The sequence below is a fragment of the Ixodes scapularis genome, unplaced genomic scaffold (genome assembly GCF_016920785.2).
Source record: "Ixodes scapularis isolate PalLabHiFi unplaced genomic scaffold, ASM1692078v2 PGA_scaffold1__304_contigs__length_218370807, whole genome shotgun sequence".
NCBI lineage: Eukaryota > Metazoa > Arthropoda > Arachnida > Ixodida > Ixodidae > Ixodes > Ixodes scapularis.
This window is the reverse complement of record NW_024609846.1, coordinates 79,940,753-79,965,453: the sequence shown is the minus strand read 5'-3', so window position 1 is coordinate 79,965,453 and position 24,701 is coordinate 79,940,753. Positions and strand designations below refer to the sequence as shown.

The 24,701-nt window shown below is 47.8% G+C and overlaps 1 protein-coding gene across 4 annotated transcripts in view; it reads right to left on the bottom strand.

Moving 5' to 3' along the window:
- The window catches only part of LOC8035197 (eukaryotic translation initiation factor 4 gamma 1), a 93,849-nt gene that overhangs the window by 62,791 nt on the left and 6,357 nt on the right, over positions 1-24,701 (bottom strand). For 2 of the 4 annotated variants that reach the window (XM_042290805.1, XM_042290802.1), the window contains exons 2-6: positions 12,045-12,073; positions 10,044-10,280; positions 9,211-9,288; positions 5,113-5,358; positions 3,046-3,151 (exon numbers count right to left, since the gene is read on the bottom strand). In XM_042290805.1, the coding sequence (XP_042146739.1) occupies positions 3,046-3,151; positions 5,113-5,358; positions 9,211-9,288; positions 10,044-10,232 (619 nt within the window). In that variant the 5' untranslated portion in view covers positions 10,233-10,280; positions 12,045-12,073. Of the gene's footprint in view, positions 1-3,045; positions 3,152-5,112; positions 5,359-9,210; positions 9,289-10,043; positions 10,281-12,044; positions 12,074-14,925; positions 14,964-18,152; positions 18,389-24,701 lie in introns of those variants that run through there. The other 2 variants (XM_042290803.1, XM_042290804.1) reach the window with 2 other exon arrangements.

Here is a 24,701-nt window from a genome sequence, read left to right as displayed (position 1 = left end):
CTGGCCGGCTGCACAGCGAGCGACCGCAGAACTAGAGCCGCTTATGTGGTCGAGTCTAGCAATCTCTCGAACGTGCAGACAGTCTGGCAACCGAAATTTTCAATGTCGTCCCCACCGCCACAATTCTGCACCCTGAATGGCGGATTCTATGAAGGCATTGCAAACCCGAGCACTTGATTGTCCAGCTCTACTTCACTTCAGAAAGCATCTTTTTGTTAAAAGTAAACATGGGAAAAAAAAAAAAAAAAAAGAAGTTTATTTGCGAGTTCTGTAGCTGAAGGTCAATGAAGAATGAGCGGCACTTGGATACAGTGGTCAATTACAGGCATGAAAATGTCAGTGAACAAGAACTTTGTTTTTTCTATGGAACTAGTTGTAACCATGAATTTAGATTGGATTACTCGAAGTGGTCAAACGAGCCAGCTGTTGCTGTGGCCATAGTTTTGGAATCTTGGCCTAGGCACACAAGACTCCGAAACAAGCAGAGTTCTTGGATTACACAAGATAGGGGGGTTGTTTGGCCACTCCGTTCCGAGTGAACTACCACATTTTCCAGATTACAATTCGCACCTTTGTAAAAGCCGCACATCCATACATTTAGCAGTTTTCCTGGAAAAATTGGTATATAGGCAAGTCGCACCTCTGTATAAGTCACACCTCTTCGCACAGTTCAAGCGACGAGTTCTTTAGTTTACGCGCATTGATATCGCGAAATCGGAGTTCCGCACAATCGCTAGATCGCACGTTCCGTTTGACGCACGTTTCGACTCACGAGAAACGCCCATAGCATGGTGTTGCCTGGAGGGGGCAATTTCGCAGCAAAAGGACAAAAAATGTGCAAAATGAGAGGGTAGTCAACTTTATTCGAGCAAACGCATGCCGACAGAACGAAAGTTTAAGGAGCTAGACACTCGCAAACCAAGCTTTGGAGAACTAGTCCAAGCCTAGACCAAGTTCTGGAGACGACGCGAGCAACGATGCGCAGGCAGAAAGATAAACCTTGACATACTTTTTTTTGGTACCGCTTAAAGATCGGCTAGTCGCAATCCTTCCTCTTACATGTGGCAACACGGCTGGAGCATGGAACAAAAGAACTGCTTATCAAACTGACACTGAGAAAGACGTGAGAAAATATTCTGCAATGCGTGCATACCAGCCCTCTTACTTTTAAGCATTGCTGGACTGAAGCAAAATAATACGGAACCATGGCTTAACTAGCCAACATCAATAACATGCTGTAAAAGCTTTATTCTCACTGTCTTGCCTATCCACATTCAGCAGCTTCGGGGAAACCATAAAAATTAAAATATCTCGTATTCTAAGTCAAAATAGTGCGGCTACAGCTGTGCCTCCTGGGCCCGTTTTTTCGAACGCGGATTGTGGTTTAAAGTTAACTATTGTCCCTAGAAGAGGGAATTTTAGGTCACGTGACTGGGAGAGCAGGGGCGCCGAGGGAGGAGCAGTACATACAAGCAAAATGGCCGCGACGTCGCTTAATGAGGGTTAATAGTTCTGCTTGGTTCTGCTGAACATTCATTTCGATCCAGCTGTTATATTAATGACGCACCATCAGCTCATTAGCACGTCAAGCAAAGCGGTAGTTCAGAGGGACTATTAAACTACCGACGTCAGCATTCCGCGAACGCATCACTCTTCAGCAATCCGGGATTCAAGACATATGACGGTGCTTAAGCCTTGGAAGTGTTTTTATGGTGAGTAAAAAAATGTTTTGCGAACGAGTGTTGTTATATATTTATACTAACATGTTTAATTTGTTACACTATGCACGCCAACTCGTGAGTAGAGATTACTTTGCGGAGAAAGGGGGTTATCCTAGCTAAAGTCTTCGTTCCAGGTGAACAGCTGGGACATTGTATTGTTTTTTGTTGTTTTTTTTGTTCACAGTGCGCCGACAGTATGCCGACAGCATCGAGGTTTCTACATACCTTTTGTGGCCAGCAATTCAACGGTGATAAGAAGCTTAGCTTCTCGTCACCGGTGGATCGGTTGGGCAAACGGAAGAGGGGGCAAACAGTTGAAATCAGCAGGAATCGCAGAAACGTGCTTCGCAAGGAACAAAAACAAGACTACAGCACCGGCGTTGCCAGACTGGAAGGCACACGGGAAAGTTATGCGTTGTTTATGGCGAAACATATTGAAGGAAATGTTTCTTACATTTTCGAATATTCGTCGACGAACTCTAGCATAGAAGCAAAAATTTCTCCGTACCATCTGAAGCAAATAAAGTGGTCTTCAAGTACAACATGACTATATTTTGACTTAAAATACCACACTAGACCGATAACAACCAGCGGAAAAAGAGGATAAACAAAATGACTGGCTTGTTTCACCGATAGATGGCGCATCTTACTGCCCAATCATAAATAATTATGGTTGTTCTATATCCAGCCGTTTATTACAGTACCTAGGTACTTTTTCCTTCCTAGGCACCGTGGTTTACCAAAATGGGTTTACCATCGCTTCGAGAAAACCGGCCCTGGAGGGGGAAACACCTCCTATGGCTACGTAGTTATGGTGCTTTACATAAGAGGGTGCGCGGAGTATGAAAAACAAATGGCGTTACACCTCGCAAAAGAAAATCTTATACAAGTCGCACCAAAAAACAAAAGAAAAACGAAACTTACACACCGGGAAATATGCAATCTTAATTTGTGTTTACAAGTAGAGCTACAAGCTCCGCCCATTCACCAAACTCTCTCGATATACACAGCCCTGTGCAGAATTAACGACCGTCGTAGCCACCTCCGCTGCTCCGCCGCCTAGATTACGGCGCAACACAGTGTTACGGGCTTGCGATGACTCGCGGCAGAAATCGAGGAGACCAAATTAAGATTCTGAAAACATATTTCAGGCACCATAGTAAGGACCAGGGACATGCCTAATGATGCATAAGAGTGTAAGGGAGTATCTCATGAACATGTTTCGATCTCAATCGAAATACCAAGACAATAGAGGACAGGCAGTCACAAGACGAAGTGAAGAGACATTCCTAAGCAAGAGAGAGACAAGTAAAGAGATACCCACCTTGGTGCGGTTGTGGCATGTGCTGTTGAGGGATGTACTGGTGGTGGGGGTAGACGTACTGGGCCGTCGTAGTATTAAACTGGGACGTCCGCTGGGTCGGGAATGCCTGCAAGCGCGACGGGCAACGGCGGTGAGTCGGAAAACCCAAAGAGTCCGCCAAGCCGCTCCTCCGCTATTAGCAGACCTCGAAGCTAGCGGTCTCTACAAAGAGCGAGAAAACCTCGCTAAAAATCTGTCTATACACACCGGACAAATGCCAAGCCTGCTGTATATGGTTATGTGAAAAAAAGTCCCGGTTTCTTGGTTTCGAGAATCCGAGAGGAAAAAAGCGAGAAAGTGGATCATTGCCCTTGGCTCTCGGCAGATGTAGGGTGCCTACATGTTTCTGCCGCTCCGCTGTTTAGGGTGGCGACAATGTTTATGATACCCGTTGCCGACAAACCAGTGTTGCCTACCTTGTTACCTTGGCAACCTCCGCTGTTTTCGTCAACCATTTTGTCACACTCCCCGGTCATGCGCTGGCACAACGCCACTAATCCTCGTTAGGGCTAGGGTGCGCTCATCGCTCTCGTTCAGACGGTGAGGTTTTGGCGTGCGAGGCCGGTCTGTTGCGTTCCATTTAGTCGCGGGAACACGCGTTTCGTAATAGCAACGCACACTTCCTGCTCACAACTTCAAAATATGAAACACCCAAATAAAGAGAGCGACAGCCACCACGCTGAGCCTCGACCCCTCTTATGAACAGAAACGGAAGTGGCCTCACAGTGTTGCCGGTGTGTCGAGACTACAGAAACTCAACGTTGTTCATGTTTGACGAATTAAGAAGTGGGAAGAAATGGCGGTGGGAGAGGATCTGGGAAAGGATAACAAGAAGTTGGCGCCACCCTAAAGCGGAGCACAAATAGTAAGCACCCTAGGCAGATGCATTGATTGCAGTTTCAGTTGTAGGTGCTCCAGTTTAGGCACGGCCACTCCGCTGGGGTAAAACCAAAGGGCTCAGGGCGGCCGCAGGGAGTATTGCATCTTTCCCGGTGGCGCCGACCGGCGAAGCCCGAGCAATGCAAGAGTATTACTCGCGTTCACCGGGTTGTGCTTCTAGCGACCAGCTCGGGCAACTCGAGTGGACCGCAGTTACAGCGCGTCTCCCAGCAAAGGTTTAGAAATATTTGCCTCAAAATTCCAAGAAAAATGGGCAACATACATATATTACATCAGCTACGAAGGGATGAAAGAATTGTCTTTGGCACCCTTAACCCTTCAATTGGTTCGAGTGGTTGAGCTCGCCATTTGCACAATCGGCTTGTACTCTAACCGGACATTCGTGATGAACGCAGGAGGTCTACCAATACTCCCTCTCACTTAAGTTAAGACGCATCAGACGCAGCCAACGCCATGAGGTAGTGGGACCGATCTGACGGCGTCAAGAGCACACCATTGCGGTGTTCATCGTCAAAGCCCTGCGACTTGCGCTTTTAAGGCTGCTTGATTGGTCTCATTAGCTAGTAGCATCCGCTGCACGTAGACTTAACTTTAAATGAAGTATAGGCAATCATCTTCACCCGTGTATTCATCTATGCGCCTCTGTGGCCCCCTCTTTTTGGGACATTCCCGGCCAATCCTCGAAGACATTCGAAGCCTCCCATACCAGATACAGTGTCTCCAACGTGTCCTTAACTGGTGCGCTTAGTGTCCTATACCGCCCATGCGTCAGAAGCAGTCCCAAATTGGAAACCAATCACGTCGCAGGAAACTACACGTCGTGCTCTCGGATGCCGCAATTCTGGGGCCTTGTTGTAGGGACGCCAGAGAAAGAGCCGGCAGATGCAAGGGCTACCATCGTCGCAGCGTCCCACCTAGCGTCTGCTCGACTCTCTGGCCGGAGAGTGACCTACAGCGGAACAGGCGTCTGCAATGTCCACCTCTGCTGCCAAGATCGTGGCGTGCGTGTCACAAGCGACATCGGGAAGGAATTCGGGGACCAGAAGTGAAGACGCAGTAAACGCACCAGCCGGAGACGCGTTCCAAGCACTGCATCCCCTGTCAACCGAGAAAGGAGCTCTCCCTCACCTGGATGTTCATACAGTTGAGGATGCCCATGGGCGTGATGTGCTGCGTCGGGTAGGCGGCCTGGCTCGGGGCAAAGTTGATGATAGAGGGCTGGTAGTTGGCGGGGGCCTGCCCCACCGAGCCCGGAGGGGGGGGACCCCCTCCCCCGGGGGCTGCACTCAGCCCCATGGGAGGGGGACGGCCCAGGCCGCCTCCCCCCCGGCCCTGGTTGCCCCCCACCTGCTGGGGGGGACACTGACCCTGCACCTGCACGGACGGGGGCAGCCATTGGAGTCGGCATCCAGTCAGTCAAGCTAATACGGTAGGATCTCCATGGTAGAAATTCCTCGGGGTGGCAGAAAACATTTGTATCGTCCAAAACGGGCTCAAAAGTGCAGCTAAATATGCGTACATACTCGGTAAGAGGTTTGGGTGAGAAACTTGCCTTGATCCCAGAGGTGGTGCAACATCGCCGGTATTGCACTACCTCCGGGACTGGTAGACTATTTTATTTATTTCTTTAGCTCAAGACTCAGCTAAAGAGCCTCGGCTAGGGCTGCAAAAGAACTCCCTGGCCTTAGCCATAGTGACTGTGGCAATCGCAATTTCTCATGCTGCAGCGGTTGGCCTTGACTACAGCGGCTGCGTAAAGGGGTCGGTCGTTCACGGCTTAATGGAATGTGATCCGAGCTGATAGAATGGCATATCAAGGTGTCCTTTCTTGATATAGCTTTAAAGCTGCCCAAGTGACGGGAAGTGCCACGATGCTGTTTACCTTAACGTCCCTTGAGAATTTTAAAATCGACTTCACAGCCTTGAGGTCGGAGCATTTGTTTGTATCATCCACTGCAGCGAGACACGGCATTCGCATTATCCCAAAACGCAACATTTTACAGATACAACTTCTCGGCTGGGGTTTTTAAAGGGAAGCTGAAGAGCTTTTAGGAAATAGTTTGTTAATGGTTGATTCGAACGCGTTTCTGCCTGCCGAGTCCAAATATCACAACCGTTTGACCCAAAATAATCCCTAAACGCAATAAAAACAGAAGCGATCGCCGCAGCGGCACGCCATTGGCAAGTCACGCGTGACGCTCCACTACGACATAAAAGGACCATCTCGATTCTCGCTTGTTCCGTCGCTTGCGGAAGTAGTCGGGTGCTGAGGCTTCTGCTGTTGGAAATCGGGTTCGGCTTCCGATTTTTCTAAATCTTTCGATGGATCCGAAGGAGCAACATGTCCAGAGGACCCTCGACATGACCAAGTATGCGTTACAGCCATTGGCCCCCCCCCCCCAGTAACATGGGCAGACACGAGGAACCGCTTGTACCGATGCGACATGACCAACTGCATACGTTTAAGAATGTACTGACTGCTACTTATTGTTTTTTCGAGCATACTGACTGTTACTTATTGTACATAGATAAAAGGTTGACAATAAATGGAGTGTTATTGACGGGACGCATCAGGCTGGATTTGCATGATCCTCCCCAAAACGGCCGACAGAAGACAAGAATACAACCCACATCGGCCTTTATGCTTGGCAGCTGCTGGGACTGCATTGTTCACCAAGGCTCAAGTGGTTAGAAGGGATAGTACAATCGGCTGCAAGTGACGAAACAGCTTCCCCTCAGATGGGACGGGTGATGAGACAGGGTCACTGTTCTGCCACCTTGATGTCCTTGCATACTATGCAAGTAACTGCCCAGAAGGTCCATCCTTGTGGTAGCAGAACCCTCTGCTGCATCTTATTTGTCTGCCCCCCTCTTATTATGCAACGACAGCTTTAGAAAAAGCGGAGATATGTGCTCGGCAGCCCTCAATTTGATGTCGAATTCGTGAAAGCTTCCTGGGCCTCTACGTTCACATACTTCTCCCAAGATTTGTTGACTGCATTAGACTAACATTGTCCAATCAAATTTCTACGGCACAAAGAACCATTGCATGACACACAAACGTTGTACAAAAAACACTGCGTGACTTGTAAAAATAAAAAAAGAACTCAATTCACAACCGAATGTCGTATGCTTTATATCTTCAAAAAGCACTCCAGAAGAGAATATGAACCTATGGAAGGAGAATTTAAAGGGAAGCTACGGAGCTTCTTGGAAAAAATGAGTTAGAAGTGAATTCTAGTGTATTTTTACCCCGTGAACCCGAATACCCAGACCATTTGCTGCGTAAGTATTGTTAAACGCGAGAAAAACGCGAAAGACAGTCGCTGTCCGTGACGTCATCGACGGATCTTGTGGCTCTCCGGCGCGTCGCATTGAAATATAATTTTGATATCTGTTATTCTAAAGGCCAAATGAACGCAAATCAAACGTTTTTTCTCAAATGTAGAAGTGCCCCATCTTCCCTTTAAAGGGGCCATGAAACAAATTTTGGGCCAAATGATCTTAAATTGGGACTTTACTAATCGCATTATCGCTTAGTGGGCCAAAAAAATGAGGGTAGAAAGTCAAAAGCCAGCTTTTCGGTACAAACATTTGAAAATATAGTTGACTATTTCAGACCTTTTTTCCTTCAAAAGCCCTCCGCCCTTTCACTACGATACATCCGCCGTGCCCAAAGCAAGCCAGCGGTGCCAAAGTGACGTCAGCCGACCCCAGCTCACGCACTGGACACGAGAACTGCGCCACTCGGACGTATGCGCTCGTCAACAATCAATCAGTCGACGAATATTTGGATCCGCATTCGTGGCCAATGAGTGCCCTGACGGAACTTGTCGTCATTTGCGAATGACAAGTTCTATGGTGTGCTTAAAAAGCATAGTGGAAGCTTGGAGTCATCACACTGGTGCCCAAGCATGCCACAACGTTGTGATTTCTCAATTCGCCTTTGAGCTGAGGATTAAAGCTAAGGAGGATGTAGAAAAATTGTTTCATGACCCCTTGAACAAAATTTATGTTTATATTGAAAAAAATATGACCTCAGAGAGTATCAGCAACTGTAAAACAAAAGTCCATGCTGAAACAAGTTTCACCATGAAAGCCGCATGATTTTCACGCGAAACAAAGGAAAACAAACTTGGGTAACGGAGCCGGTCTGGGAAATATGAAGGTTTCGACGACATAAAAAGAAACCAAATCTAAAGCACTAATATAAGGCGGTCAATACAAAAGAGCCAGTGAAAGCCCACAATTTGGATACATGATCGCGGCTTTTCCAGTACACCGCGTACCACTAACAACGTAATAGCTTTTTTCTAGAACAGTCGACCGATAATTCTTTTCTAGTTTCATCTCCTCTTTGCATGTGCCTCTTAATGCGTTGAACTGCCTTCTCACTTTCAAAGGTGGTCGGCAGAGCGTCCGGTTCAGGTGAGCTTTCTTCAGACCCAAACGCATGTGTACAATCGGCAGTAAAAGTTTGCGGGGCACGGAAGCACCAGCTGTAAAGATGGGCTGCGCCTTCTCACGGCGCGATCCTGCTCTCAAGACTCACGCTTTGCACATGCGCTTTCTTTTTTGTTCGTAGTCATGTCTCTTTCGCTCACTTCCGTTCTACGCCCACGAGATAAAAGGGACTGGCGCAAGGTGCCGCAAAATGTTATCTGTAGCATGTGCGAGCTCCATCAGCCATCACAGTGGCTGAGGCAGACGTGTGGCACGATGGCATACAAGGCGGCATCTTGCGCTGGTCCCGGTTATCTCGTACATGTCAGGTGGAAGCGAGTAAAAAAGACATGACTGTGAACACAAAAGGAATCACGTACTCGAAGCGTGAACCTTGAGGACATCCACTTGCCGTAAAAAGGCACAAGCAGTCATTTCGGCTGACGCTCCCGCACACCAACAAAACATCTTGTTGCCAATAGTGTGCTAACTTCACTATGGGAACCGAGGATGGCACAATGCAGTGCAGCGTAACACAACGCATCGTGGTGAATACAAATATCTGAACCTGTCTCATCCTATAAAAAAGAAAAGAAGCCGACACTGAGCTGAGGGCAAATGCGTCGAGCCCTGAAGGCCGAAAAGCTGCAACCCCTTTCAGCAATTTCGTGCGACTGTCGCAACAGCTTGGGTCAGGTACCCCCCCCCCCCCCCCCCCCCCCCCAATTTCCCTTCTCTCAATGGACTTGACTTCCCTGTGCAAGGTGCAGGCTTTTCTCTCACCTGTTGGGGTGCTGCCTGTGGATTTGGCTGCTGTGGGGGCCCCTGCTGAACTTGCTGGGCCTGCCTCGAGTAGAATGCCTGCACGAGAAACAAAAAAAAAATAAAAAAAGCCGGTCAGTCATCATTCAAAGTGTCAAGCAAAACCATGGAGGTAGGAAGCTTCTGGAGGCGACATGACATAACCTAACCTAACCCAAGAATGACCAAAACCAAGAGAAGCTATTGGACGAAAAGGAGAATTGACTTGGCACCAAGAGCTGTTCTGGTCACCCTCGGGCATGCCAGAGGGAGACCAAAACAGCTGTTGGTGCCAAGTCGGCTCTCCTTTTCGTCCAACATACATGACTGAGTGTCCCAGTGACATGTGAAATTAGTTCCCACCTAAGCTGTACCCAATTGTGAAATTAATAAAAAAAATGCATAGAAACCAGGTTTCCCGACTTCACGCATTGTACGGCTACCGGTAGGTATCTCATTGCTCGCCCGCATCCAGTTCGCTTTCCCCCAGGAATAGTTCCTCCGACAATTTCTCGTTCCAGAATTTGTTCCAAAGGAGATTCTTTTGCACATTTGTTCGAGCACTTCACTTAATCTCATGACCGACCACAGCATACACCAGAATCCGTCGAAGTCAATCCAATGCCGTGCAAGTGTCATGCGACGCGTTCTAGGGCTGAAACGACCAGGATGGCTCGTGTCGCCCACTGTGGTCCCAAGTGAGAAAAAATGGAGTACGGTCTGCGCTCCCGTTGCCCGGCGAAGCCCCAACGTGACACAAATGAGCGGATAATCCGAGCTGCCCAAGGTCAAAGTCGCCTCAGAGATGGCCTCACCATGCCCTGCTGCAGGGTGCCGGCCAGGTGCTGTGGGGGGCCCTGTGGGGGCCCCTGCTGTCCCTGGGGAGGTGCACACTGCTGGGGAGGGGGCCCCTGCTGTCCCGGGGGAGGCGCTCCCCCTTGGGGCTGCTGCACGTACAGGGTCGTGCCGGGAGGGGGGGGCTGGGACCCCAGCGGCTTGCTCATGTCATGGGCCCCGCCGCCGCTCAGGCCGCTGCCAGGACTGCGCTGAAGCTGTAAGCGGCACAAACGTGCCCCCCGGTCAACAAGGGGCCGCAGGCGTCACCACACTTCGGAAATAAGAGGTACTGTTGAGACAAGTTATAACGAAGTCAATGGGAATCAGAAATCCCTTCGCTATATCCGCTGTTTCGTTATAAACAACTTCATTATAACCGGTCTCTGCAGTACACCACGCCTACACTTCGTTCACCCTGAAGCCGAGACTAGAAGCTCCACCGTCACCGCGAGCTCGCTGGCTTCCGCAGTGTTTTGGTTGCGCGTGCCTGCACGTTCACACTTGTGTTAGCAAGGGTAGAAAGCATGTGCTGAAGGCGGAGCTTCTAATCTCGGCTTAAGGGTGAAAGGAGTATACAGGCACACGTTTGTCGAGCGGAAATGTAGCAAATGCCCCTTGTGGAGGGCCGTCAGCTAAACTCCGCCGGAGGTTTCCGAGCATGTTTTTCCAGGCTGATCGATCCACGGCCGATGAAACGTCAGCACTGCACATGCCGTACTGACTTCTCAACGGCCACCGAGGGAGCAGATGTCCGACCATCAGTCGGGACTACTGTAGCAGCCCGTGGATGGAATGCAGCATCTTTACTACCTGTTGAGCCAATTTAAGAACTAAGTTCTAGGAAAAATGCGAAGGTACCCTTTTCTTACCACTGCAATGGACAGTCAAGGGCTGTCTACTAAATTGCTTTTCTAAAATTCAGACTTTTCCAGGTTTTGTCCGAACATTTTGATTAAATTCTCCCACCATTACAAAAAAATAAAAGTGTTTGCTTCTCTTATTCCGTGAAATATAGCGGTGGGGTGGCCTACGCTGACTGGCGATGCCTTGTGTGACTCTAGTAAGTTACAGCTCAAGAAGGTAGTGGCAAATGCCCCTCAGAGGGAATCATATATCCCTCCGCCACCTCCGCATCCAATAGCGTCCCATCGTTTCCGTGACATTCCATCCAACGCGCGAGGAGGGTCTTGCCTCCCTGTACACATTTGCTTTATCTTTCTACTTTAACTTAGCATTGTGGAAGCCACAAAAGGGAGATTAGTTTTCCCCCTCCGATGGAGCAAATACGACTTTCGGAGAGTAGGTTCCCCCTCCGATGGATACAAAGGCTGCTTTCAGGGGCTCGGACACAAGTTGGCATCACTCTGTAGCCAATATCTATCCAATGAAGCGCAACAAGGAGCGTTTCCAGTGAACTCTTGTTTCGACTGCGGAGGGATTTGAAACGGGCGCATCACGCTTGTGGGAGGAGCTTCTCCTACCTTCTTGACTTGTAGCTGCCTATACTACTCGACGCAAAGGCTATTTGAGAAAATTTTACAATATCCCCGACAATTCTTTAACTTTTATGGATACTTTGAAATTCCCCGAAAGCTCCGGGTTGGTAGGCACCCGGTCTCCTAGTTCCTCTGTGTTTGATGAAATGCGACTGTACGAATTGAACACGATTTCTTGGTTCAGACACTCCATTTCTGAACCAAGAAACGGAGTGTCTGAAAATGGAAATGGAGTGTCTGCCTCCCCATTTCTTGTCAGTGTGAGACTTTCAGCTGCACTGGGCTTTATGCAACAAAAAAAAAAAAAAAGTTATTGCACATTATTACAAATCTAGACACAGAGATAATTTTAAACAGGAACGCTTCAATGCTAGGCTGCAAACTCTTGCTCACAAATTCATACTCTGCATGAAAAATGCCAACATTCCCTTGCCTTATGGGGTTACAGCACATCAAAGGAGGCATAAAAGAGACATCACTTACAAAGGCCTGTAGTCTGTAGTCTTCAGTTCCTTTTGAAGAGAACATGGGAAAGAAAGAAAAAGAGAGAGAAAAAAAGGGGAGAACTGCAGTGAGCCTTTGGATCCAGAAGAGGAACACGGACCTCCAGCACCGACCGCGGTCGAGCAAAGCACGAACCGGGACAGCCCAAAACGCACATGTGATACTGACGTGGCTACTCACGGCAGAGAGCAGGATGTTATTGTAAGTGACACCAACCCAATGCTGTTTCCACCCCGGTCGTCACTCCCGAATTCCGCTGCACGATCTGCATGCAGGATCGTGTGGCAAAAAAATTCCGCCCCTCTTTTTTCTTTTTAGTTACTCCGTGAAAATGAAGTGTCCGCAGAAAAAGAGATCAACTAGAATCCGCTTCACGGCTTCCCGAAAGATCGAAAGGTTTTATTGAAATTTTGGCCCCGTTGAAAAACACAGAAAAGGCCACTGTAATCATTAACAAGTTTACAGGAAGTGGCCTGTACCGCAGCTTCATCAGCTGAGAACTGTTGGGCGGTCTGGAGTTGCCGGCTACCTTGCTTCTTTGCGGGAGCAGAATGAGGACCCGTTATTTTTCAACTTTTTACCAAGTTGCTCCAAGTCATGCTCTAAGTCAAATACCCTTCCTGCAATGCAAGCTCTCAGCTCACATTGCAGGAACAAGCAACATGTAAACTTTAAATCTTCACAAATGCAGAATACTCCCCCGAAGGCAGCAGAGACATGGACGAGGGGTGCCCAAAAAAAACGCCCCATTGTTTCGAAACTGTTTACAAATGTACTAGACCGTATGCATAACGGTGGCAATATAAAAGCAGATCCAGATATTTGTCTTTGCAATTACACGAGTGAAAGGATGTTGTACATTTTTACCAATATTTCATAGTCCTGCGTGCAATGAGAATGGAATCAAGAACAGCTCCTAGCAATTATTAGCATTCAGGTCACTATGCACGGGCGTACACTAGCATTACCCCGTGAAAGGCAAACTACCTCTCTTATTTTACCACCGACAAGGAAAGCGAAATGACTAAATGCATCGTGTCTGCAGACAAAGATCACCAACGCTTCTGAACACCGCAGACACACGCTTTTGGTGCACCGCACACACCACGTCTGAGCACTCCAGCAAAACAATTAGGTGCAGTTCGAACTTCGCGTGCCCGGCGATGCAACTACTCGTTAGAGATAACACTTTTGTCGTTACGATTATATTGTTAACAAAGCAACACTTCTCGTTTCAAAGTCGCATAAAACAGAACGAACGTCGAACAAGGTACCATGCAATCATAATGTGCCCCAGGGCCAAGCAAAGCAAAAGCCTCTCAAGTACGAGTAACTTGACTGTAACAAGATTCTCAGCATATGTTTGCCGCTCCTCCACCCAGAGCAAACTAGAAGCCGTTGCAGTCCGTCGCAATGCCGGCGGTACCACCGGCAGGGACATCACGATGGCATGCTCAATTTCACCATATGGCGGACTTTGAAGGAAGCTAGCATCCGAGCCAATCCAACATTGTGCAGGTGTCACATGACCTTAAGGAACGCGAGACATTCGAAGGTTCGGGTAGGCTGCAACAGCTCGTAACCAGGGTTCCGTATATTCGGTAAATACCGATGAACCCCGAGAATTGATCCCGGAGGCTGTCTTATCAAAGTCTGGAAAACCCCAAGACCCCCGAATTCAAGCTGCCCTTGAATTAGTCAAACCCAAGCTTCGCGGGAAAAAAACTATCTACGGCTTTATTTTCTGTTGACCTGGAAAACGGACCCTACCCACCCGACAAACTGTCTGCAAGGCTGCTACTTCGGAGCCACTCGCCTTGTCTCATTCGCTTCCATAATCAGTAAGGGTACAATTTCCAAGTATTTGGGTTGTCCGTACGTTCCCTGGAGGTTTGGAAATTCCACGTCCATGCCCCGTTTTATTCCGCGAAAGTCCCTATTTTTCATCGGAAACCAGAAATATATGTCGAAAAACACCCAGTCTGTGGGAAAACATAAGCCCTGAAACCACTGAACCCTACTTGTAACGCCCACCGTGGCCCATCGTAAGGGGAAACCAAGTACAGTGACTATGCCTACACCGCTGGTCTGCCCTTTCAACGCTTCCGTGACCGACCGCCAAAATTGTGACAATCTGTGGCATTACCCCCGTCCCTCCTGCAACACACTTTGTCCCTATCTTGTGGACATTCCGATGCGCAGCAAGTTTGAAAATCTAAACGCACCATTTTAAGATGCGTCCCACGCACTGTAGTTTAGAGTCTGAACTTGGAACGAGCAATCAAAAAATTGTTTGCCAGAAACAAATGCAACTACAAAGCTCCAGAGGTTAAGACGTAATGCTGCGTCAGTTATGCGAGTGCTGCGTCACTTTAGCCTTGGACTGGCTAGGTAAGGTCCCACTATGGTTGGCAACGGGATAAAAATACCTAGGAAGCTCCGCCTCCTACTGTGCATGCCCGCCAGACATTGAGGTGTCACCAAAGGTAGAAAAGCACATGCTGACCAAACCAACTGCTGTTGTCGCTTGCAGAAGAAAAAAAAAAAAAAAAAAGACGCTATTTTTAACTAGCAAAATTACTTCATACTTTGTTCGCCCCCAAGCGAACAGTGTAATGAAAGCTACGAGCTCGCCGGACCAATCGGACGCCTCTTCTTCGTCACCTGACCCTGCTTTGTGTGTGGGTACAGACAGATGCAAGCCCGATCAAGTGGTAAAAGATGCTTGTGACTGGTCCAATGAGCATGCAGCTTCCACCATACTGTCAGCTCAACACAGAACAGAGCATGGCCCTGACCTCCACCCGTCATAGCACGCCCCGCGCCTGGATACCCACTCGTGCAAAGGCGTTATACTTACGAGGCACCTGTACCGGGTTCGAACCACGGTGTTGGATACTGGAGCAAGGCAGTCAAGGGAGTCAAAAGGTCTCGGGCACACAAAAGGCGTTATACTAGAAACAAACAGAAGCATCTAGCCTCGTCCACACCCTCCGGCTTCAGATCGACCCTCCGGCGGCCAAGAGGAATCCGCAGAAGCGGAACAAAAGAGTAACATAAAAAATAAAAGAGCCAAAGATTTCCCACCACGGCCAGGTCAGTATATCCGCTACGAAAGCAAGAATGAAGCAAGCTGGGGGAATGGTTGATGCAGAATTACTAAACCACAGTGCAATATTGACTACAGCTCCCTTTAGTTGCACTCTTGTTGAAACCAGGTAAAATCCCAGGATTAGTTTTGTACGTAACATTGTCCTCATACATTCAGAACTGCTGTTAACTGCTCTCAAACAAGAGATTTCTTTCAAATATTGGGTTGTTTATTCGCGACTCCAGCAAAACGGACGCTGCCAAGCGGGAAAACCGGGAACCAGTCGGTCCAGGTTGCTCCGCGCCCCGCCGCGTCTCCGGTGGCTTTCTCGGACACGTGCTGTCGGCGCGGGGACGAGCAATGTAATTTGACGAAGGTCCAAACATTTCTTAAATTTGCCTGAGTGTTCATTAGTGTGGTGAAGCCTCGGTAGATTGTTTCTTTCCATCACATGCTTGAAAGCCCGTCTAATCACATTCAAACTGACGACTACTTGGTAACTGATAAGTGGTTTCTTTATAAGGATGTAGAACAGTGGACTGAGGTCGACAGACGAAGTGTTTCACTGGAAGGAACACCAATGTTGCAGTCAGGTGAATGGGAAGGTTCGATAGCTGCTTTTCTCGAGTTTGGTTGTGCTCGATTAGCTTCAAGTTTTAGCCACTAACGCCGGTTATTCATCTTGGCTGCTTTTCGCCGAAAAAGACTACACTGAAGGAGTTGGGCGGATTTCGCAATTACTTGATTCAGAAAACCTGCTCGCTGCATATGATTAATGAGGGAAATTATCTGCTTTCAAAGGGTGGGGAACGCGTCTCGCAAAGTTAGAAGCTGTCACGGCATTAGGATCTATCGCGCCTCCAATATTTATATTATAACCCCTGTCGAAGCCAACAGCAATATATGTCTACATTGCTCAGGTTGACCGGCCACAAAAAATACTCATTTTATCCGTTCAGGATTCGAAGTCAAGTTCAATGCAGACTGAATCTCCGATGACGACTCTCCTCAGTTTGTCCGCATTCGTCTCCGTTCTACCGGCTAGAACCATTTGGCTAAGTTTAAGTAGTATCTATCTGTCTGTCAAACATATTTTTATTCAGCAGTTCACCTAATAGTTAGTCAACTAAGCTCATATTTCAACCCGAAGAATATGCTAATATCGCTTTAGTGGGACACAGTACGTAATATAATACATAATCCGCATATTCGTCAAAATGACTTCTCGATTGCTACTAAAACCTGAATTGAAATACGAGTATCAGCTGCTTAGTGAAGCGCCAGCGGGTTAACATGCTCCTTGGCTCAAGAAGCGCTTGCTTAATTTTCGTAATTTCGCGGACAGATAAGTCGCATGGTCGAGGCATGCGAGTTAGCTAAAAATTACTCTCGGTGGAACAATTTTGTAGCCATCGCCGCTTTCCTTAGATGATCAAAACTAATTAGAGTCTATTACCGTTTCTCCGGAGCCCATAGTTTCGGTTTTGAACGAAGTCTCCGAAACGAAAGTTTGACATGAAAAGAACAAAAAACACCGGCAAAACAAAACTATGCTCGGCAAGTTTATGCGCACCGGCTACACTTAACCATCTCAGTTCAAATATCCATAAAATTGGGCATTAAACAAAAGAAAATCTGTTAAATTGAATGCGCCACCCATTCAGGCGGCCCGGCCGAGCCGACGCGACCTGGACCCAGCTGCCATGTTTGTTCGGTGGTGGCGCCCCCCCTATAGGTCGCTGGAGTCGCGAATAAAGTGTCACCTACGTTGCGGGACCTGACAAACTTTTTCGTACTGGGGGCATACTGGGACCCAATTTCCAAACCCTTCAGCAGCATATCTGAACAAAAAGGTCAGATGTCGAGCAAATTGCAACGAGCATACATGAGGTACTTGTGTAGTGTTGGACACGTCTCCAAGTTGGGCACCTCAGGAAATATGGTATTGGCTACACAGGGCGACACCTCAGGTTGTGAGCAATTTATTAGTGTTGCATTAATGTCGGCTTCGGTCCTGAAATGGGGACATTACCTGCTCACCCCGGCATACAGGGTCAAAACAGTATCAAATACTTTGCCCATTTGTGTCGACTGGTTTGTAATTGGGAGCAACTTGGAGACGAGCAAAATATCCATGCGTTAATTTATGCAGACGAGCAGTTCTCAACGGATCATAAAGCAGCAGCAGCAATGTTCTAAACTGAAAAAAAAAAAAAAAAAAGAGGGCCGACATTGGGACCACAGTTCAAACAGACGTCTTCCACTGTCCAAGAATTCATCCTTGTTGACAGCATTTATTTCCTCGAAGTAAGAACACAAAATGCAACCTCGCAGACGTCTGAAATACACTGGTTCCCCAAGGTCCCCCTTTTCTATCGCCGCTAAGGGCAAAACCGAGAATACAGAACTTGGGTTTGAAGTTCGTGCAGACACATCGAAGGCAATCTCCCAAGCGCACTTGGGGACCGAGAAACGGCTCTGGCAAATCGTCGCAGCCACTACTGCCCATAGAAAAAAGACAAACACAAAACGCATGTCGCCATATGGCACGCTTTCACAACCTTCACAGATGTGAACGGCGTAGGGTACCGGCGCTTGCCCGAACGGCAGAACAAAGCCGCACTGATAACGACAGCAGTCGCCAAAGGACAGCACATCCACCCAATTTGCCAAACCCGTCTCGCTCATGGAAGCCATTGCTACGGCAGGAGTAAGACGGTCACATTCTGCCAAGTCATGCACTCGGCCCAGGCCAAATGCTGAATTTTGACTAAACAAAAAAACACGTGACAATATTTTATCGAGCCCCGAACTTTCCCCCAAAACCCAAGGACGTTAGAACACGTACGATTTTTGTTGTTCGTTTGTTTGCTTTTCTACCGCACGTTCAGATCCCGTCGCGTTAGACAAAACAAGTGTCTCCGGACCCTCCCGACCCCCCCGCTACACCCGAACCCGAATAAAAAGCCCGTCAATCAATCGGTCAATCAACCAACCTCGAGGCCGCTGACGCGACCACCACCACGCGACGTAGTCCGGATCGTAGGTCGTGCCGTCATCGAAGTATCCAACGTTCCCGCTCATCGACAGCCAGGTTAAAATCCTCCAATCCTTCGCACCGAAAACTGATTTACTGGCACGACGTGCCGTGCCGTTCGAACATTGCCGTCGCTGACAAGTATTGTATCACTGAAGGAACCAACGCACCCACAGAGACCAAAGAGCAACAGCACCGACGCACGCACGCGAAGCGGTGACGAGCCGGCAACAGCCGATGACGTCAGCGACGCCCTCCAACCAACCAGCGACCGACCGATTTTTTATTTATTTTTTCCCAATTATTGCGGTTTCCCTTCTCCTCGGTCTTTCGTTGGTATTTTTTTGTTGCGTTTTACTTTTCGCTAGAAAGCATCATTCTGCAAACAAAAAAGAAAACTGGGGCTGGATGGGAAAATGCATCGAGGTAGCGGTATAACGGCAATAACGGGTCACCGACATTCAATGCGGGGCGAGAAACGACGGAGCAGACGGCAGAAACGCGAGCCATCCGTCGCAGCAGACGACGCAAACCCGTCGTCCGGTCAACGCCGCCGCGTAGAAAGGCGGCGCAGCGCGAGCCACTCCGCAAACACACCTCAAGACAAGCAACTTGCTCCAATACTGGGTGGGTGGGTGGGGGGTTAGAAGCATTAACACCTGCCAGCACGCCCGCTCCCGCTCGCTCAGGAGACTGGCAACAACTTTCCCGACCACGCAACCGAGCAGCAAAAACAAAGGAACACGTGGGCAGCGAGCGTCGGCGACGACATTCCCATCGTATCACGCGCTCCGCACAAAGAGCGGCGCGTTCTCGTACCCTCAGCGAACGAAAACATGACGGAAGGGAGGAAGACTCGACGTTGTCATAATCGGCGAGGCGCCACCTGCGGTCACGGGACTGTGATCCCAGGTCGCCAAAAACGAACAAGTGACAGCAGGGAGAAGAAACATTGGGATACAGTGCAGACGTACCACACGGCACCCACGTGCTTCACACTTGCTTCGCTTCCCAAGCCGGTGACGCATCAGCACGCGCCGATCTGAGAAACTCGCACGCCTTCACCAAATCCGAGGCACTGGCAAGATTTGGGGACAAACTCAACCAAAATTATAAGCGACAAAAAAAAAAAAAAAAAGCAGTTTTGCCGTCGCCAGAAAGCGCATAGTCCCAAAGGTCAATGGAACCCCAGCACTTCTTCCCTTGCGCTCCCATCTCCTCCGACGCTCGCTGCGCCGTCGCTGCTGTGGTGGTGGTCGGACGGTCGGCCATTGAGAGGGAGGGCCGGCTTCCCCCGTTCGTGAACTAGACTCACCGCCTGTCGGCTGCGCAGGCAAGCAAGGAACCAAAGAAATGGAGAGAGAGCGCCTGCCTAGGCGCGCAAGCGAATGCCGGTCCGGTATGGATGGAATTCTGCTACTAAACCCGTTTGTTCGTTCGCTCGCGCGTTGGCCGAGAAAGAGACGACGGACGTGACAGGGAGAGGAAGGAGACGCCGAGAAATAGCTGGGATATCGTTGGAATAACCGTCGAAGAAAATGAAATTCTCAGAAACAGTTGCCGCCGCGGCGGTGAACTGTGGCAGCGACTGCACTGTGCTGGCGACGCCCGCAGCAGACGACAAACAAAACGAATGCGGTGTCAGCCTACTACTGCGCTTCGAAAACGGAGCGATTAGGCAATGAACTGCGGCAGGGTTTAGGGGAACGTAACGAGACGATGCAGCGGCACTGCAAGTTACACTCGTGTACCAAATACTTTTGCCTGTCAATACAAGGGACCCTGCGACTTGACAAGCTGCTGCGCGCATGGTAAAAGCATGCCAGATGGTAGACTGCTCAGCCACGCAGAGGGACATTTGATTGTCAACTTCGTAGCTACACAACGAAAATTTACGTAAACTGAAACAATTGTTTGTTTTTTTCCCTATGAAATTGATATCGTCTTGAGTGTCCCCGCCATGCAACGGTTTAAGTCATTTCTCGGCGGTGTCACGTGCCCTTCGAAACAGCCCAACATTCAAGTGACGTCACCGTGTATGCCGAATAAAGGTGCAGATAAAAAAAAAGTAGGGAGGGTGCTCCTATAAGTCAAGAAACACCTGTTGCATCCAAAAAGAGGCAAAATGCAGCTGCAGGGAAACGGGAAAATATACAAGTGTTAATGCTATGTCCAAAACAGCTGCGCAACTCTCCATGGGCACGAAAGACCTTATGAATCATTTTCAGAGGCGAAAGAACGCCACAGTCCGTGCAGGAGGCACAAGTTAACTTATTCCAGATGATGGTCAACAATGAACGTCAGATGCTAACTTCTACGAGACTTCCCTTTTCCTAGTATAAGTAAATTACCACTCTTTCTTTTTTTTTTTTTTACATCTACTTCCACGAATTGATCAATTGACAGGATGCGCTCGCAAATAGGAGAGAGAACCAGCCATTACAGATTTGCATGACCATCACCACTTGCCACAAATTTTGCACAAGCTGCCCAATAAAATCGGTTCGCTTGCACACATTCCAAATATGCAATGTCACAGGTGCCCCTGACCAATACCATATATCATGTTAGCCATCCCCGCAGAGATGTGTCCCTAAGCAACAGTCAATAACTTCATCCCCCCCCTCCTCCTCCTCCTCCCCCCACATTATATTAAAAAGCACAATGTGCACGTTCTAAACCAGACGTATTTGCGTATCCAAATGATCACGATTCCATTAAAAAAAAAAAAAATTCCAAAATGCAGTAAAAAAGAGGAATTTATGTGGCATTATAATGCAATTAAACGCAAAGGTGCAAGCGAGCTGGACAAGAAGGACGAAAATAATCCCTGGACAAGGGGAACAAGAGGGACAAAGGACAAACACAAATCTCCAAACACAGCTAGGTGACTGGCGCGCGATCGAAAAAACCCGCCTGGTCCGGGTACCGAACCCGGGACCCCTCCATTACCGGTGGAGCGCTCTACCAACACCCCAACACGTCAGTAGAGCAAACGGGTTAATTTACGGTTATGATCATAACCGTAAATTGCAAGCTTCACCCTAGTTGGTGTTAGACTGGAGGCAGCTGATAAAACCCGTTTGCCCTACTAACGTCTAACCCCTCGTTAGCTCAGTTGGTAGAGCGCTCCACCTGTAATGGAGAGGTCCCGGGTTCGATACCCGGACCAGGCGGATTTTTTCGGTCGCGCACCAGTCATCAAGTTGTGTTTGGAGATTTGTGCTTGTCCTTTGTCCCTCTTGTTCCCCTTCTCCAGGGATTATTTTCGTCAAGAATGTGGTCGTTGTATTGGCAGGTCTCATTTACATTCTTTTGTGAATGAACCTCACCCTAAATCATTTAAGAAAAATTAACTGTTTTGTCTCGGGGACAGACTACATACAAATGTAGTCCTAATCTTGTAAATCTAATTATAGTTAGTAGCCCTTATGAAGTTGTAATTGCCGCAATGCAGTCATAGTAACATTTTCACAATTGTCTCATCACTGGCATCCTACTGCACTTTCAGTGATTGATCGGAGCCATTTTTGAAGTACCTTTTGGAGCAGCAAAAATAATTTTTGGAGAATAAGCGCACACTTCCTTTTCATTCCTTCCACTGCAAATTTTATGTTACAATTTCTGTGCTGCCCTGTCAAACTGAAAGACAATGTCTACTTTGCCTTCCCACTTCTGTGGAACCTTTTGTTACCGTCAGTTGCACGGCAGGGTCGATGCCTTCGAACACAGAACAAGCTGCTTAGTTGTGTGTGTGTAAGCGTTGTAAGAGTAGAAGGAGGGGGAGGACAGGGCCAATAGTGGCTGCTTAGTTGTGCGTAGAACCACTAAACACGACAAACAAGATGCTGATTGGTCCAGGACAGTATGAACTGCAGTGCATAATTATTTTTCGGTACGGAATCAAGGGTAAAGCAATTGTAAATTCCGCAGAAATAATGCTAAAATAAAATAATTTACAGCACCAAAACTGAAGTTTTGTTCAAATTCCATAAGTGCTAATAAAACAGCAATTCTTAAATCACTTAGAAAAAAAAAATTTGCATTTGATTATGATCAATAAAATTTTACATGTGGAACTTTCGAGAAGAAACACCATGTAAATGGTACATATGTCTTCCTAAAAAAAATACTGCCGAACCTGTTAAGGTTGTTCCCAAGCTTCCAATGGTCCTGCAAATTCCGTTTTAATTTATTATACTAACTGGACATCGAGCAGATATGAAGTGATTTAAAGGTATGAACTAAACGAGAGTTGGCATTAAAAAATTAACCATAAGCAGTCCATACCAATATTTCGGCAATACTCAATTATCCTTGCTAAATCTAGAATTTGAAAAAGACATGGTCAGAATATTGCAGTCCATTAAATATATATATATATAGCTACAGCTTTATGCAGAAATTGTGCCACGTCCCGCTCTGGGAGGGTGTCTTCCCCTTAGCACACAGGTGCACTGCAGCAAAACAAGATACGCAGAATTAGGAAGTTCATTTTGCAGTTGGCTCACCAAAGTACACCAGTGCGCAATTAGAAGTGCCTTCCACAAAGCTGTACGCCGTTTCACCGTACGTCCAAGCGCATCGGATGTTACGAGCCACTGGAGCCAATCCAAGGCCGTGCGAGTGCCACGTGACCTTAGAGAGGGGCACAGCAACGCGCAGAAGGCGCATCACGGGCTACGTCCAGAAACGGGATTGGCTGGAATAGCTCGTAGCATCCACGACGTCCGGATGCAAGGTGAAACAGAGTACAGCAATCCTGCCAAAAACAGATCACGCACACGAGAAATATTGCAAAACTCCAGAGTAACGTCAGTCTTCCACTAAGATGAAATTGTTATTTATATAATCGAAACTTCGGAAAATTTGCACTAGCCTACCGTAACAACCTGGCCGTGAGAGGCGCCTGAGCTATTCTAAGTATTCTAAGTGACATTGTCTTTCGGCATAAGTTGGCACAAATTCCTTAAATTTTGGCACAATGTAGCAGGACGTAGCAAGGTAAGCACTTAGGCACAAATAGCGCAGCAATCAGATCACAGTACTTCTTAAGTGCAATAAATCAGTTGGGCCTGTCCGTGCCGTACATGTCTTTTTTCGTCCTGTTTGTTCGCGCCTTTTAACCTTTTAATCTTCTCAAGTGCTTGGAAAGTGTCCGTTAAAATACAAAAACTTAGTACACAAAAACTCTGGTACATTTGGCAGCTATTTTTGACAGAAGAATCAGACTCTTCCCTATAATTTCTGGGTACAACCATAAGCAACTGTTAAGTATTAAGTTCTTATAATTTTTTTTTTTTTTTTTTAATGCCACTAAATGCCAAAACGTAACACCTCCAAAGAAATGTTTCAAAAATCGGGGGAGGGGGGGGCGCAAAAAAAAGAAACGATCACAATAATTTGTCTGCTCATGCCTGGACCATGAAAGCTCCTGTAACCCTTGGTCTCCCAATCTGACCAACAAACTGCGTAATAAGTTTATCACACACTGTTTTTCTTGTTGTGCAACAACATATTATTCTGCTGATCTTGGCAACCAGACGAGCTGACCTTCCTTATAGCACTAGTTATAGCCCCTTGCCGAGCGGACATGATACAATGCTCTCTCTCTCTCCCTCTGTCTGTGTGTGTGTGTGTGCGTGTGTGTGTGCGCACGCATGCGTGCTCGCGTGCGTGTGGGGGGACTAATTTTTGTTGAGTCCTGACATCCTTACTTAGCACAACGGTGTCCAGTTTTTTTGGTTCCGCTCCAGTAAGGGTGTATGGCCATGTCCCTAAATTAGCAAAAGAACAACATAGTATAACAAGTTATCAGTACCATTATGCATTAGTCTGTTACCCCCCAAACAGTGCCAGTGATCGAGGAGGAAGAGTATAGTGTGCAGGAAAGATACCTAAAGGGGTACTCTGGAGATTTTTCTTACCTACCCCAACTATATCTTCGGAATCACTGGCCAAGAGCCCCAACTGGCAACACTGAAGTGCGACGACAGAAATGGTATAAAATGGGCAGTAAACCATGTTCCCAACTGATTACAAGATGTGTGATGGTGGGAAAAGAATGGTTGGAAGCAGGCACGTAGCCAGGATTTTGTTTCGGGGGGGGGCCCGTCCATGACAAAATGCTGTATGAGGGGGAGGGGAGGGAGAGGAGGTCCCAGCAAAGTTAAGGATTTCGGGGGGGTGCAGGACTCATGGGCCTCCCCCCTGGCTATGTGCCTGGTTGGAAGTTCATTCAATGCGAAGCACAAAGAAACGTTCGACATAGATCAGTTTAAGTCTGCCTGTGCGACCTGAAAGTCTTTACCATTTGTGATGTCACACCGCTGGCGAGAGCGCGGAAATTAGCATGTTGGTTTTGGCATCATCATTTACGGTATTCTCAATAGCTATTTTGACTTTCGAGACAATAAATTGCATATCGTAAAGACTAAAGTCCAGGTAATCAGAAAATGCAATTTGTTTGGGTAGCTCAAAAAATGGCAGAGCACCCATTTAATTTCAA